At 49.6% G+C, this 15,982-nt stretch overlaps 2 protein-coding genes and 1 long non-coding RNA gene across 4 annotated transcripts; 2 read left to right on the forward strand and 1 right to left on the reverse strand.

Moving 5' to 3' along the window:
* Nucleotides 1-3,294: 3,294 nt before the first annotated feature.
* Nucleotides 3,295-5,447, reverse strand: LOC101157090 (uncharacterized). The gene is made up of 2 exons (XM_023948848.2): nt 5,143-5,447; nt 3,295-5,016 (listed from the first exon to the last, which is right to left on the reverse strand). The coding sequence occupies exons 1-2, from the start codon at nt 5,267-5,269 to the stop codon at nt 3,932-3,934; spliced, it is 1,212 nt and encodes a 403-aa protein (XP_023804616.1). The 5' UTR covers nt 5,270-5,447; the 3' UTR covers nt 3,295-3,931.
* Nucleotides 5,448-6,196: 749 nt separating this feature from the next.
* On the forward strand, nt 6,197-8,574 carry LOC144987417 (uncharacterized). Its single transcript, XR_013651308.1, has 3 exons — nt 6,197-6,336; nt 6,414-6,551; nt 8,439-8,574. It is a non-coding gene; the product is annotated as an uncharacterized LOC144987417 (long non-coding RNA).
* cyp17a2 (cytochrome P450, family 17, subfamily A, polypeptide 2) lies at nt 8,565-15,981 on the forward strand. 2 transcript variants are annotated; one of them, XM_078935720.1, is made up of 9 exons: nt 8,565-8,705; nt 8,822-9,065; nt 10,264-10,384; nt 10,989-11,127; nt 12,397-12,626; nt 13,364-13,450; nt 13,634-14,097; nt 15,218-15,321; nt 15,489-15,981. In XM_078935720.1, exons 2-9 carry the CDS (start codon nt 8,824-8,826, stop codon nt 15,752-15,754), a joined length of 1,653 nt encoding a protein of 550 aa, XP_078791846.1. In that variant the 5' UTR covers nt 8,565-8,705; nt 8,822-8,823; the 3' UTR covers nt 15,755-15,981. The 2 variants fall into 2 exon arrangements, with proteins under 2 accessions (XP_078791846.1, NP_001265805.1); NM_001278876.1 differs by lacking the exon at nt 8,565-8,705 and having other exon boundaries at nt 8,824-9,065; nt 13,634-13,840; nt 13,928-14,097; nt 15,489-15,754.
* Nucleotide 15,982: the final 1 nt, after the last annotated feature.

Raw genomic sequence — 15,982 nt, forward strand, 5'->3', positions numbered from 1 at the left:
TTGTGCTGCCAGGCACTCATGGAGTGCGGTGAGCTTCTTTAGCCAGTAGGCATGTATCATGTCAGGGCCCGGTGCTGTCCAGTTCTTCATACCTGAGACTCTTTCTTGGATGTCTGCCACTGTGATGGTTACTGGATTCTGTTCAGGGAGGTTGCTATGTTATTTTCTCAGAGAGACCAGCCACTGGGCATTGCTGTTATGTGCTGTCTGTTTCTCCCATATACTTTTCCAGTACTGTTCAGTTTCCAGCCTTGGTGGGTCTGCTCGGCTGTTTTGACCCTGCCACTGAGCGTACACTTTCGCAGGTTGAGTTGCGAAGAGCCTGTTTATCTGTCTGGCTTCATTGTCTCTTGTGTACCTCTTTAGGCGGCTGCTCAAGGCTAGGAGCCTTTGTTTGGCAGTCTTCAGGTATGGGCATCTGGCTGTATCTCTTAGTATCTCTTGTATATATATATATATATATATATGTATGTATATACAGGGGTGGACAAAATTGTTGGTACCTCTCAGTTAAACAAAGAAAGTCCACAATGTTCACTGAAATGAATTGAAATGTTTAAAAGTAACAATAAATTTAAGATTTATTGAAAATTGAATAATCAAAATCATCCGTTACTTTTGAGATGTTGATTAACAGAATTATTAAAAAAAATGAAATAGGGCTGGACAACAATGATGGTACCCATAACTTAATATTTAGTGATTTTGATTACTTAATGTTGTAATAAATTGTAATTTATTGTTACTTTTGAACGTTTTAAGTCGTTTCAGTGAGCATTGTGGACTTTCTTTCTTTAACTGGGGGCAGTCTATATGACATGAAACAATTCAGGTAAATGCAGATTTTTAAGCATAGACGGAATAATTTCTGGTCCAAATAGTTTTCATCCTTCCTCTTTATTTTCTGTCTTTTCTGTTTTGATTTTTGAACTGTTTTTTATTTTGGAGCCTCAGATAAACCAGGTCACCTTTGTATAAAAGGACTTCACCTTCTTAAACATCTGCAAGAGTAAATAAGGGTTCTACTACCAACCTGAGATTCAGTCTTTTTCCAGGCTGTTTCAGTATTTTCTGGCTGTTTTTAGGCTGCAGTTTCTAAACAATTCTCTTGATAAAAATCCTACTGCTGAGATTTAATATGCAGATTGAAATTTGCTTGAGATTTATTTCTGTGACAGCTGCATATTTGAAAAATAAAATTTCAGGATAAAGAAGCAGAATTCTAGGTTGGCGATGAGGTTTGTCGTCACCTGGAGGTAAATTGTGGCTTTGGACTTTTGGACTTTTCCAAAGTCTTTGGATTTTTCCACTGTTAGTGTTTTAAGGATGAAACAGTTGTTTCCTCTGCAGAATGACATCAGCAGAGATGATCCTGAGTTTGTTTTTTAAATATTTAGAAAAAAGGTTTTTGGAAATTTCCAGATGAAGACTGGATTTTAGTTTTTTTCTGGTGTTTTTAAATGTTTTCTCTAATTTATTGTTCAACCTGAAATGTGGGTCTACCTGACCTTTCTGTGACCCTTGACCTTCGTCACCACTTTCATTGATTCACTGGTGAAGGGAAACGCAGGAGCAGCAGTTCTGAAGATCGCCACCAGAAGGCGTTGTCTTCATGTGGACCCGATGATCCTTCTGAGACAAACCACAGAACCGGGCCGTTGGACTCCAGTTTGGACCCGTTCATCTACAGTCGTGTTCTTTGATCTGGAATCAAACCTCATTTCATCGACGCAGACGAAGGAACTGAACGTCCTCCGATACGCTGCTGCAGTTGTGTCACATGACGCCCAATAAAACTCAGAAGATCACAGAGGAACACAGCCGCAGTCCCTTGGGTGAAGCTGCTGTTACCATGGCAGCGCAGCCTTCACAACTGAAGGGAGGCTGTTGCCAGGCAACAGCAGCCTGTAGACTGAAACCTGTTGATGATGGCAGCACAGCCCACGGTCTTCCTGCTGATGAAGATGAGGATCATGAAACATGTTTGGAAACAACATTGATGTTGATACTGAAGTTTAGGTCCAGCTGAAGCAGAGACAACAGGTTTGACCTCCATGTCGGACCCCAAGTGGGCCTGAAGCCCCTTAAGGTGGCCCCAGGCCTCCAGGGAACTGTGAGACGCCCCCCTAAGGTACCTCAGTCTTCTGCACCTGTATGGGGGGGACTGTACAGGTTCTGCTGGGTTCTGGGTTGTCCTGGTCCGTGGACGGACAAAGAGAGGACCGGCTGGATCTTCAGGTGAGCTCAGGTGTGTCTGCAGTTCTCCTGAGGCTCGTACGGCCACCTACAGGGACGCCGTGAAAATGGAGCGTACCATTGTCGTGTGTGGGGTAAGTGTGCCACAAAGTCCTCATCAGGATAATGGAAGTTCAACACCCTTATGACGTACAGCCGATGATGTCATACGGCGTCCTAATCCCACGCTCCAGTCGTTAGTGAGGTGTGAGTTCTGGTTCCTAACTGACCGCACAGATGCTGCACGCACGGGGCGTGCACGTGATCCGTGAGAGTCTGTGGGACGTCCACACAAACTTAACTCTGATGGTCTGAAATGCGTCTTCTGCTGCACATTGCTCTCTATCACCGTGATGTTTCCTGCTGGTCAGCGGTGTTTCTAACCTGCAGACAGGCCGTGTCCACCGTGAGGACAGCCGCTAATGCTGCGTTCACACCGAGCGATTTTAGCGCCTTTGGATTTTCATTTAATTCATAATTTATGGTTGATAGAGTTGAGGACTAATAGAATGTAGCCAATAAGTTAAAAGCAGCCTAAAAGTAGGGAAAAACTCATAAAATAGTTCAAACATTTCAAATTGGTGTCTTGAAATGAGACTCTAGCTCACAGTCTTCACACTGCACAGGCAGGGAGGGGCTTCTTCTGTGACTGGTTACTAGTGCGTGTCAGCCAGCTACAGTTGGTAGAGGCTCGGTGTGAATTTCTCGTCCATGGTCTTCCTTCTTTCCGACTCCATCATCGGTCAAAGTTTGACCTGGTTGAACTTTCAATGCGCGATCAGCGGACGGACATTTTTGCACTCAGAGCCGGAAAACGGTCTTAAAAATGTGCTCAGTGAATCTGAGGGTTTTGAACGCGGAAGTCCAAAACGCTTCTGATGCGTATTTATGTGAACCTTTTATTGAAAGTGGTGGTATGAACACTTGTGCCGATGTGGACTCCAGCCTTTGTGCCGGACTCTGTGAGTACGGAATCGGTCTGTGGATGAGCGGTTGTTTCCTCAGAGGACTTTCATGGCGTCTGCTGATGGTTGAAACTGAAGGAACGAAGAAACAGAGTCACATCCTGTTGTGTTTATTGACAGCAGCCTCCATGCAGAACAAGGAAACAGGAAACCCGCACAGCCATGTGTGCTACTCAGAGCTCAGCTCTGTTTTCACACCACAGACACCAGGACACATATCCCACAATGCACCGGGGCAGAGGACACCTGCACCCACGTGTCAGAATGAAAATTATATAATAAAGTTCATTCAGTGTGTTTACAATCGTTTCATAGAAAAGTGACATCGTTCACGTCCAGAAGAACCCGGTTCTGGTTCCGGTTCCAGTCGTGAAACAGCGACATGAAGAGGTAGACGAGCCGACTAGAAAAATAGAGATGTGGTACAAACATGGCGGTCAAATATAAAGCTATGTACAGAAAAATATCACCACGACATTCTGACAGTCACTGTTTCTTCACGACGTCATGCAGAAACGTCAATATGTTACAGGAAGTCCCTCTTCAGCTGGACGGACCGCCCCTTAGGCTCCGCCCACAGCAGGTGAGGGCGCTCCAGAGCACCGCAGAGGCCACACCCGAGCCTCCCAGGCAGGTGTGACATGCATGCACCTGTGGCGTCAGGCTGAAACGTCCTCTCTGACGTCATCAAATTGACGGTTCAACTCTCAAAGGCTCCGACCCGCGCGCGTTTAGACACCAGTGGAGTTCAGAGCCAGGGAGTAGGCGGCCATCATCTGCGCGCGCAGCTGCTGCTTCACGTGCACGCGCCCGTGCCTCTTCCTCTCGTCGCTACGCGCAAACCTCTTCCCGCACACGTCGCAGGAGAACGGCTTCTCCCCCGTGTGCGTGCGCGTGTGCGTGGTCAGGTGGTCGCTGCGGCTGAAGCTGCGCGCGCAGATCGTGCACTGGAAGGGCTTCTGGCCGGTGTGGATGCGCACGTGCCTGTTGAGCTCGTCCGAGCGCGAGAAGCGGCGCTCGCAGCCCTGCACGGAGCACGGGAACGGCTTCACCTTCAGCCCGTTCCGGGCGGGGGCCCTCCGACCCCCGCGGGCAGGCTTGGCGGGGGGCCCTGCGTGCACGCTGCTGATGTTGACCATCGGGAACGCACCCTGCAGAAGGGACGACAGCATGTGCGCATCCAGGGTGGAGGGGGCGCAGAAGAGGTCGCCCCCGCCCGACACGAGCTCCGTCTTGACTGCCGGCCTGCTGATGACGTAGGCGCCGGGATCCCCCCCGGCCCCCCCTAGGCTCCGCAGCCAGTCCTCCAGCCCCAGCGGCTCCTGCTTGACCTCGCAGGCCAGCCGGGGGTCGGCCTGCCCCCCCTCCGAGCTCAGCAGAGACTCGATCATGTCCGCCACGTCCGCCAGCGGCGGCAGGGAGTCCGCGGGGCCCGGTACCGCTGCCGCGGGGCCGCCGCAGCAGCTGGGAGCCAAAGACTCGCTCTTCACGGTAGCAGGAAGGGAGGCGGGGGCGGGGGGCCCCTGAGGGGCCGAGTCCTGGGGGGCCACGGTGACGGCGGGGGAATAAAGCGGGGGGGCGGTGCATGAGGGGGCGGCCTTCTGCTGCTGCTCCATCTCGGTGCAGATCCCAACGATCTCCGTGATCATGTTGAGGATGGCGTCCGCGGTGCTGCTCAGGCCCGCCGCCGGTACCGGCTCCGGATCGGTGAAGAAGCTGCCGGTGTAGCTGAAGGACGGGGAGAGCGTGTCCGAGGAGCACTCGCTGAAGTCTGAGAAGAAGTCTGAGTCGGAGGCGTCGGTTCCCGGAGAAACGACTGAGGAGAGAGAGAGGGGGGGGGGGGTGTTATTGTGATTGCATAACACGCGCTCACAGCCCACGCGGGGGAAATCAATCAAATGCCTCTGCAGCGCGCGCGCCCGCAGCTGATGCTCCAACTCACCTTGGCTAAACGGGGACCCCACGTCCGAGTCCGCTACGTCGCTGGGGCTCGAACCCACGCTGTCCACCCAGGCGCTGCAGGCGTCCTCAAACTCTGACATGAAGCTGTCGTCGCGCTCCAGAAGCATTGCTTTGTGTCGGTGTGAGTGTGCACAACAGAACCGGGCTTCCCCGCTGATGGATGTCTGTAAGGGCGGTTCTGATCCGGAGCTGGTTCCGTTAGTCCACACGCTGATGCTGAGGATGCTGAGCTGCCTCCGAACACGGCGCCTTTTATACTCTCCGTCTCCAAGGTAACTCCCGTCCTGCTCTCATTGGTCCACGGCGGAGCGAGGGATTCCCCCCGCCGCGAGCTTCGTAGCTGCCCAAACATGGACTGCATCCGGCCGTGACGGCGGGAACCCCCCCTTGCCTTAAAAGGACAGGCGGCAGACCGACGTCGGTGCCAGGAGAACGGGGTTTCCTTCACTGCGGCAACAGACCGGCAGAGGGAGGTTACACAACCGAGAGATGGAGGGGGAGGATGAGAGGATGGAGGGGGGTGGGTGGATGAAAGGATGGATGAGGGATGGATGGATGGGTGATGGATGGATGCTGCGGAAGACTTTGTTTTTGACGCATTTCTGGCTGAATTTTGCCCTGAGTTCAGTCTTGCAGGCTGATGCAGCAGCTCAGGTGGAGCAGGTCTGACTCCTCCACCCGTGACCTGCTGGTCTGACCATGAAGGCTGCAGGGCGGAGCACAGGAACCTCCAGACCCGCTTCAGCACCGCGGACAGCTCCACAGTGCTGCAGAGGGGGTGGAGAGACTCTGGGGGCGAACGCGGAGAGAGAGTTCCCACATTCCTGCACTGCAACATGCAGCCGCTGTGATCCTGTCGCCATGGAGACGGAGGAGATCCAGGGCAGGGGTTACGTAAACGCAGCGCTTCTCCCCTGAACGAACCAAAGCGCAGGAACAAAGTGTGGCTGCTGACCGTAGCGTCCAGCCGCCTGTCTGTGGTCCAGAGGTTCAAACACAGGGGGTCTGGTGATGCCCCTGCAGATGAAGATGATGATGATGATGATCCAGGTTTCTCCTGTAGGAAGGTTTCTGTCCCAGATCTTGGCTCTGAAATTCTTCTCCTAACCGTCTCACACATGTGCCTGTGAAGGATTCAAACCTCTGAGATTCTTCATCCTCATGTCTCCTTGCGGTTGGTCGTCTTCTTATCTTCCTCATGTTCTCCATGTTCCTCATATTTCTCACTCCAACAGGTGAGATCTTTTCCAGTTGGTGTGTGTCAGTGTGGATGCAACTGGAGGTAAACATCAAACCCGGTTCTCCTGGACCTGGACTGGACTTCACCAGCAGAAGAGGGCGGGACCAGCTGACGGCGAGCTCTCAGCACGCTTCACTCAGAAATCTCAGGTTGTTCTTTTGGTTTGGATTCCATCTGTGATCCTTTTGGAAGACGTTCCACCTCGGGTCCATTCTCACACTGAGCCATCATGAAATCCCCCCCCCCCCCCCCCACACCACCACCAAATAATGTCACCATGGCAACAAGGCAAACTATAAAGGAATCAAACTCAGAAATAATCATTTCCCCCCAAAACCAGAGTCCTCAGGTGAGCAGGACGCCATCTTGATAATTGTTTTAGTAAAAGACACTAAAACCAAACATGCTCCCCTATCATGACACTGCCTCTACCATGCCTTACTTCAGCCGACGCTTGAGGTAATTTTGGATTGTTTTGGTCTCAACATGTGTCCCTGTCCTCAGTCCTTGACCTCTGTCCCTGACCTCAATCCCTGACCTATGTCCCTGACCTCAGTCCATGACCTCTGTCCCTGACTTCAGTCCCTGACCTCAATCCTTGACCTCAGTCCTTGACCTCAGTCCTTGACCTCTGTCCCTGACCTCAGTCCCTGACCTCAATCCTTGACCTCAGTCCTTGACCTCAGTCCTTGACCTCTGTCCCTGACCTCAGTCCCTGACCTCAATCCTTGACCTCAGTCCCTGACCTCAGTCCCTGACCTCAATCCTTGACCTCAGTCCTTGACCTCAGTCCTTGACCCTCCTTCTGATTTGGTTGTTTTTATGACAAGGTGATGTTTATTGCTTGTCACAGACCAGTTTCTGGTTGAAATCCTGTTTTTCTCTTACGGTTAAAGTCGTTTGTTGGTGCAGCCTGTCGATGCTGCAGGGAGTCTGCAGCTTTTCCTCTGAAACCACAGCTGCTCCCCCTCCCCCGCTGCTCGCGCTCCCAAACTGACGATGAAATGACCAACAGGCTGCCGCCGCCGGCGGGAGCACACGGCCGACCGAGCTGTGATGAGAGCGACGACGCAAAAGCCAGAACGGCTGCTCCCATGGACGTGTGAAGAGACTAAATCCAGACAGAGGGGGAGGAATGAGCGAGGGGGGAGTCAGAGAGACGGTTGCCATGGCGCTGTGCTCCCCCCACCTGTTACAAACTAGAGGCGGAGACGGCGAAGCGTTCCTGGCATCAGAGGCCGCTCGGCCTTCAGATCTGCAGCGGCTGACTCAGACCTGCACAGCTGACGGCGCCGTTCTGCCAGTCGCCATCAGGAGGCCAACAGAACTCTGCAGCTCAGAACCAGACCGGACATCCAGCCAGAGTCCCACCGGACCACCTCCAGAGGCACCGGCAGTCCACCGAACACCTGCCAGAACAGACCAGAACGGTCCTGAAGCCAGGAAGAAAACCCGAATCCAAACCTGGTTCCAAACCCAAACCAGACTCTGAGGAACAGAACCAAACCGTCCAGAACAGAACCGACACCAGAGTCAAATTCAACCCAAACCGACCTGGAACGTCTGCAGAAACCCAGAGTCCGCCCAGATCCAGACCAAGATCCAGATACCCGCTTTATGTCCAAAGTTCAAAGCCAGAGAAACTCGAGGAACTAAACTTTATTGAGACGGCGTCTGTGAACAAACTTTAAGACTGTTTAAATAAAGAACAAATCTGAACATCAGAAATGTCAGAATCCAGAGAACTCCAAACCGACGGAAAACCAGGAACAGGAAACACAAGGAGCCAAAGGTCAAAGGGTTCAAGCCACAACATAACAAAACCCGCCTCCAAAACCAGGAACTCAAGACCGACAGAGCAGAACTGATGGGTCCAAAGGAGGGTCCGGAACCAAAAAAAAGAAAAAGGTTGACATCAAACACCGCCCCCCCCCCCAAAAAAACAGCAAATTCTGGTTCTGAAAAGACCTGTTCTTCATGAGCCGTCAGCAGAACTCCAGTTTCTAGCTCCTAAAGTTCTGTTTTTGTCTCCACAGACGGACCAGAACCACAGCTGATCCTCTGAAGGAGATATGGACTCAAACGTTTCTGTGACTCCGTAAAAGCAGAAATAAAGTGACAGGAGGAGAAACGGCTGCTCCTCCTGCTGCTCCTCCTGCTGTCTGGACCTCCGGGTGATTCTGCCCGAATGAACCAGAACCAGCAGAACTCTTTCTCTGTGTTGCATCACAGGTTTGGACGAAAACAAGCTGCAGCTGCGTCTGCTTCCAGGTTGCCGTGGAAACCGGCCTGATAACACCAAGGTTTCTGTCGGAGCAGATAAACACGTTCACGGCCTCCGGCCCCTTCAAGGTCTCTGCCCGCCACATTAAAGGCGGGACTCCTCTCCGCCTCCTCTTTCTCCCCCGTCTCTCTGCAGCCATGCTCTCCTTTCTCCTCTCCTATGTCTCCACCGTTTCTCCACCCGTCCTCCTCGTCTTCATCGTCCTCGTGGTCGCGCTCGTCTTCCTGAGCTATGACAGGCGCCGTGGTGAACGTCCGTCCTCTCTTCCACCAGCCCGGAGCTCCATCCCCTGCCTTCCTCAGCTCCCCATCCTGGGCAGCCTCCCCTGGCTGGGAGGAGGCCTCCCGCCTCACCTCCTCTTCACCAAGCTGGCTCACAGGTGAGGAAGAGTTCGGCAGAGTTCTGATTCTGAAGCCTCAAAAGTCTTCATGTCTGGGAATCAGAGGAGCTAAAGCGAGGAGGTCAGAGGTCAGATCTGGAGCTGTAAAGCCAAAAGGGGGCGTGAGCCGGATGAGGTTCTGATGAAGCCGACTTTGGTCCAGATGAGGTTTGACCCAGAACTTCTGTTTGTAGCGACACCGTTCCGTTTCTCCTGAAGGTTAAATGAACTTCAGCAGGAAGACCAGAACTGTTCTGTGTTTAACAGAACTCGTGTTTTTACACTAAGACCCGTCTCAATCGGGTTTCAGGAACGGGTCGGGAACCGGCCACAGAAGTCCAAAAACCCACAAAGCATCAGAAGACCATGAACGCCTCCTTCTCATGAGGAGGCTCCTCCAGATGATCCAGAACCTTCTGGCTGATGCTTGTAGGGTGGCTGGGTCTGGACTAAGTCCTGGTTTCCTTCTGGAGAGATTTTAGAATAAAAGAGTTTCTGTTTGAAGGACAAAGTGACGCTAGAACGATCTAGAACGTCTGTTTTGGGTTTGGAAACAGAAGATAACATCTACTGGTTATTATGCACTGATGGAGATTATAAACATGATTTAAAATTTAAAAAAACTAAAATTAAGTTTGTTTGTTTGTGTTTGAAAAGAGTGAGAATGTTCACAGGAACCAACTGAAGTTTAATCAATATTTACGTAATAATTGTTAACAAATAAGAGGTTTAGTTAATAATTAATGTGTCTCATTAGTGAGATTCAACAAGTTAATTACTAATTAGAGTTCAAAAAGATGCTAAAATAGAAGAGGAGGTCAGCTAACTTCCGGATTGAAGCCCTGTAAAAAAACTTTTTTTTTTTTTAAACTGCTCTTTACATAAGTGACCACTAGGTGGCTCATAACGCAAGCCTGTCATTCCTCTTGACATTTGTGACAAAAACCGCCGTTTACCCCAGAGAGGAAGATCCTCACATTGTGGTTCTACGCTGGGTGAGTCCAACAGTCCAGGAGTTTGCTCCTGACCACAGAGATGAGAAACGGTTGGAGTTCACCAGGTGAATGTTCGACCTTCTCTGGTCACGTTTTGGGACAGACCATCTAAAGGAACCTGAGTCACATGTCAGTTTCTTCAGCGTCTTCTGGAAGATTTTCATTTTCCTATAAAACCAACAAACGAAGTTTCCATCCTGAAGGTACGGATCTCTGTTCGGGCTGTTCCTCGGTCCGCACTACACCGTGGTGGTGAACAGCCATCAACACGCCAAAGAGGTCCTGCTGCAGAGGGGGCGGGACTTTGCTGGACGGCCGAGCATGGTGAGACATGCGGTCAAAGAGAGCGAGAGAGACATTAAACAAATGAACTGGTTAAAAAAAACATGTTTTCTGATTTTGATCGCTAATTTTTCTAAAAATGTTTACAGAATTGTCAAAAATGAAGTGAAAACATGTTTTTGAAGTTTCTTTAGTTATTTTGAGTTTTTCTGATTATTTTTAGACATTCAGGACGTTCAGAGGACTGTTTATTCTTCAGAAACTCTTTATTCTTTCAAACATTAAAGAAACCTTAAGGGAGATGGATTACTACATTTTCTGTTTTACTCTTTCCTGCCTACGTAGGTCGGAAAGTCATAGAAGCGAATGTATTAAGTGTTAAAGGGCTAAGTTTTGCAAATCTTTATTTATTATACACCTGATGCGTTTCCTCTTTGGTTTGTGTTTCTCTTTAACACAAACACGTTTCTTAACATCACATGATTTTGTTCAGAACAATTCATGTTATTATTCATTCAAAAAAGGAATCTTAAAACCAGAGATGAGCCAACAACAGGACGTTGAGTCCAAGACTCTACGCTACCTTAGAGCAATGCGCTAATGCTAATGATGTTGCGTTTTCCCCTTCCTAACCCTTCTTACTCAGGTAACCACGGAGCTGCTAACCAGAGGAGGCAAAGACATCGCATTTTCAGACTACTCTCCTCTCTGGAAGCTTCACCGCCGTCTGGTCCACAACTCCTTCACTCTGTTTGGGGAAGGAACCAGCCGACTGCAGGACGTCGGTACTCCAGCAGTTCAACTGTTCATCCAAACATGACCCTTTAACCCTAAATATGACCGTCTAACCCCAAACCTGACCCTCTAACCCTAAACCTGACCCTCTAACCCCAGAACTGACCCTCTAACCCTAAACGTGACCCTCTAACCCCAAACCTGACCATCCAACCCTAAACCTGACCCTCTAACCCTAAACATGACCCTTTAACCCTAAACATGACCCTCTAAACCTAAACATGACCGTCTAACCCTAAACATGACCCTCTAAACTTAAACATGACCCTTTAACCCTAAACATGACCCTCTAACCCTAAACATGACCGTCTAACCCTAAACCTGACCCTCTAAACCTAAACCTGACCCTCTAACCCTAAACCTGACCCTCTAACCCTAAACATGACCCTCTAACCCTAAACATGACCCTCTAACCCTAAACCTGACACTTTAACCCTAAACATGACCCTCTAACCCTAAACATGACCCTCTAACCCTAAACATGACCCTCTAACCCTAAACCTGACCCTTTAACCCTAAACATGACCCTCTAAACCTAAACCTGACCGTCTAACCCTAAACATGACCCTCTAACCCTAAACATGACCCTCTATCCCTAAATATGACCGTCTAACCCTAAACATGACCGTCTAACCCTAAACATGACCCTCTAAACCTAAACATGACCCTTTAATCCTAAACATGACCCTCTAACCCTAAACATGCCCCTCTAACCCTAAACATAACCCTCTAACCCTAAACATGACCCTCTAACCCTAAACATGACCCTCTAAACCAAAACCTGACCGTCTAACCCTAAACATGACCCTCTAACCCTAAACATGACCCTCTAACCCAAACCTGACACGGATGGTCAGTTATTCAGTTATAAGAGATTTTAAATCTCAATGAGTTTTTTTCCCTGTTAAATAAAAGTGTAATAAAAATTATTCCTCAAAAGAATAGATCAGATTTAGAAAATCTTTAACAGCTGAAGCTAGTTAACCACTTGCAGTTTCTGTTTCACCAAACAACAGGTGGCGCCGTCACACCACTGAAGGCGTTTTAACAGCCGATGAGAAGATAAATTCTAGTCTGATAGTTGAATGTTCAGCCGCACAGCAGATGGCCAACACGTTTTTTCTGCTGCTGCATTTCGGACGTTTTCAGTAACAACAGTACTCTACCGATACTCCAAATACTTCAGCTGTGGATTTTCTTCTGTTGTTTCTGTTAAAATATTCATCAGCATTTTAACAAAAACACGTTTCCTCTGGCAGTGTTTTCTGCCGTTGACAGTTTGTGCTCCGAGCTGATGTCCAACGGCTCCCGAGGCTTCGATCCGTCTGCTGCCGTCACCAGGGCTGTGACTAACGTGGTGTGCACGCTGGTGTTCAGCAGCACCTATCGCCACGGCGACGCAGAGCTGCAGGAAGTGATCAGCTACAACAACGGCATCGTGGAGACCATCGCCAGAGGAGGACTGGTGGACATCTACCCCTGGATGAAGGTAACCGGTGCTGCAGGTCAAATCCAGACTGATTGGAATCCGATAGGAGGACGTGGTCCTGAGGTCACGAGTCCTCAGAAGTGGGAGGGGCCAGTATTTGTTCAAGTGAGTCATAAATCACAAAGGTTTTTAGTCTGATGAGCTTCCTGATCTGGACCCCTCTTGAACAAACCTCATAACAGCCTTTGAGTAAAATTATCTGTGGCTGTTTGAGAAAAAAATCTTTTGAGGAACTTCTCTCCATTTTTCAGAGCCTGAGAACAGAAGTTGTTCTTTCTAGAACTTCAAAACAAATGAAAGCCACGAGTGGCGTTGTATGGCCTCGAGACGCCATCTGGCCCCGTTAATACTGCCTCCATCTTACCTGCCCTCATCAGCTGAACAGCTGCTACACGCTTCCCCTTCTGCCCCTGCCACCCTGTCAGAAAGCAGATGACCCCCCCTTACATCGATGTGTTCTCCCCACCATGACAAAGGTGGATAAAGGTGGAAAGATTTCATGTAATCCATGGACACCAGTGAAGATCACAAATCATTGAAGAAAAAAGGTTCAAAGCTCTGTCTAGTGGGTCTAAATGACCCAACTCCAAATGTCAAAGTGCCTAGGATAGCACAAGGGTTAATCAGAACCGTAGCAACAGTTCTCCTCCGGTCCATCCGGTTGGTGATCACAGCATCCAAAGACTGGTCCTCTCAGAGAAGCTCAGCTCCTTCATGAAGGCATTTCCGTCACTCAGGTCTTCCCTAACTCCTCCCTCCGGAAGCTGAAGGAGTGCATCGCCGTCAGAGACCGGCTGCTGACCCGGAAACTGGAGGAACACAAGGTAACCTGAGAACGAGGCCGGCCAGCAGAGGGCAGCAGCTGCCCCTGTGGACCAAAGTCTTCCTTCCAGCACTGGTGAAAGCTGAACCTGCTGGGGTCTGATTATGGGACCAGAAGAACTTCCCAGAAGTTCAGAGTCTCCTTCAGAGTTTGGACGTTACTCTTTCCCTGTGGTGCATTTCAGGCGTCCTTGGCTGAAGGTGATCCTTCCGACCTCCTGGATGCCTTGCTAAAGGGAAAGAAGGGTGGTCCAAAGTCACATGGTTTGGAAGGGGAGGGGATAACGGACGACCACGTCCTGATGACGGCGGCGGAGGCTTTTGGAGCCGGAGTGGAAACAACGTCCACCACGCTGCTGTGGATTCTGGCCTATCTGCTGCACCACCCAGAGGTAAAGTCAGACAGCAGCCCACCTGCTGGGATGGAAGGTCCGATCCCAGGTTCCACCTCGGCCCTTTTGGTTCTTGCCCCGTTGCAGGTCCAGCAGCGCGTGCAGAAGGAGCTGGATGAGAACGTGGGCGCCGACCGCGCCGCAAACCTGTCCGACCGAGGTCACCTGCCGTACCTGGACTGTGTGATCAACGAGGGAATGAGGATCCGGCCGGTCAGCCCCGTGCTGATCCCCCACACCGCCATGACGGACAGCAGGTAGACCTGAGCCGCTGACGGAACCAGAGGAACCTTCACATGTAAACAAGCTAATAGATGGAAAACCAGAACCATGCATGACGTAATCCTGGCTCAGTTATTGATACCGTTGACCTTTACGAAACACATAAAGAAAACCAATTTCAGGTGTCAGAAGAAGAGGATCAACCTTCAATAAACACATTGTAGGACGGATTCTAGAGAAGATCTTCAGTTTCAGGTTTATTTCAGACCAAAACGTTTTTGAGTAACCCTTGTGCTATCCTAGGCACTTTAACATTGGGAGGTGGGTCATCTAGACCCACTAGACAGTGCTCTGAACCTTTTTTCTTCAATGATTTGTGATCTTCACTGGTGTCCATGGATTACATGAAATCTTTCCACCTTTATCCACCTTTGTCATGGTAGGGAGAACACGTCAATGGAAGGGGGGGTCATCTTAGATAGTAGAAGGGTTAAACGTTTATTCCACCATTAAGTTTTCTGTGTTTGTAGATCCCAAAAAGGAAAATAAAGACACAAAATATCATGATTAGAATTTAACAGGTACTGATTTAAAAACTAATATAACATCATAGGATTGCTTGCAGCAGCTATTGACTGTACCTCAGAACTGGACTGAGTGGCCCCTCCCCCATGGCATTCCAAACAGGAAGTACCCCCAAAATCCTATAGACCTCCATAGAGAAATGAACAGCTGTTCCTCAGTCATTCTATTGGTCATAAGAAACGATTTGGCTCTGATACCTTTTTGTAAAACATTTTCTTGATAATCCTCATTGTTTAAAGTTATATTTCTATTGTATTTTTAGTTATAAACTGTCCAATCAGATGCCTTAATAAAAGTGGGTGGAGCCTACTTTTCAATGTCCAATGTTCAAAAGTTTGATTGACAGATTTGGTGTAGCCCACTTTCAAGTGGTAGGCATGCGGCCTTCCAACAAGCTCTCTCCTGATTGGTGAGTGGTTGCCATAGAAACGTTGTCTCAGACTGACTGGGACCAATCACTGCTAACTGACGTCGTCTGGTTCCAACATGGCATGGCACAAGAAATGGCGACTGGATTGAGTTCACAGACACGTCTGATGATTTCAACCCAAACCTCTCCCTCCCCTGCAGCATTGGAGGTCACGCGGTGCGGCGTGGGACCCGGGTTTTGGTGAACATGTGGTCGATCCACCATGACCCCCAAAACTGGGACAAACCGGATCTGTTCCAACCAGGTAAAACACTGCATAAATAAACAGGACTGGGGGTTTTAACGGATTACATCTGCGTGGATAGTTACTTCAGCACAATAAATAATTATATAAATTTGTAAACCAGTTTTTCAGGTTCTTCAGGTGACCTCAGGTAACCCCACCTGTCATGTCTTTTCCTGCTCTTCCAGAACGTTTCCTTGACGACCAGGGCAATCGCGCCACACCTTCTTGCTTTATGCCGTTTGGAGCGGGACCTCGTGTCTGTGTTGGCGAATCATTGGCCAGAATGGAGCTTTTCCTTTTCCTGTCGTCTCTGCTTCAACGAATGAGCTTCAGGCTCCCTGAAGGGGCTCCGCCCCCTAACCTGCAGGGCCGTTTGGGCGTGGTCTTGCAGCCAATGCCTTATGAGGTTGTGGTCATTCCAAGGCCGGGGTGGGAGGGCGGGGCAAGATGAAAGAAGGGGAGGGACTAAAGATGTTACTGGAAGAGCTAGCGATGCTGCTAGCCGTAGCAGTACAGGAAGTTTTTAACACTCAATGAGTTCAAAGGACCTTTACGTTCATAAGTAGCTGCTTTTAAAGGTGATTTGTGAGTTACTGACATGTTGGAATCAGTCCATGCTTTGTTGTCCTCTTCTTACCAGTGCGGTTCTAATAAACGCGGTTCTGCTGGACAAAGACAG

This window comes from Oryzias latipes, chromosome 18 (assembly GCF_053564925.1).
Source record: "Oryzias latipes strain Hd-rR chromosome 18, Olatipes_Hd-rR_3.1".
Lineage (NCBI taxonomy): Eukaryota > Metazoa > Chordata > Actinopteri > Beloniformes > Adrianichthyidae > Oryzias > Oryzias latipes.

Excerpts from the sequence above, each read along its gene's own strand:
- cyp17a2 (XM_078935720.1), top strand. The coding sequence starts at position 8,824 with ATGCTCTCCTTTCTCCTCTCCTATGTCTCCACCGTTTCTCCACCCGTC. Across the intron at positions 9,066-10,263 it reads TTCACCAAGCTGGCTCACAG|GTACGGATCTCTGTTCGGGC; the intron begins GTGAGGAAGAGT and ends TCCATCCTGAAG. Across the intron at positions 11,128-12,396 it reads CAGCCGACTGCAGGACGTCG|TGTTTTCTGCCGTTGACAGT; the intron begins GTACTCCAGCAG and ends TTCCTCTGGCAG.
- LOC101157090 (XM_023948848.2), bottom strand. The coding sequence starts at position 5,269 with ATGCTTCTGGAGCGCGACGACAGCTTCATGTCAGAGTTTGAGGACGCC. Across the intron at positions 5,017-5,142 it reads GGGGTCCCCGTTTAGCCAAG|TCGTTTCTCCGGGAACCGAC; the intron begins GTGAGTTGGAGC and ends CTCTCTCCTCAG.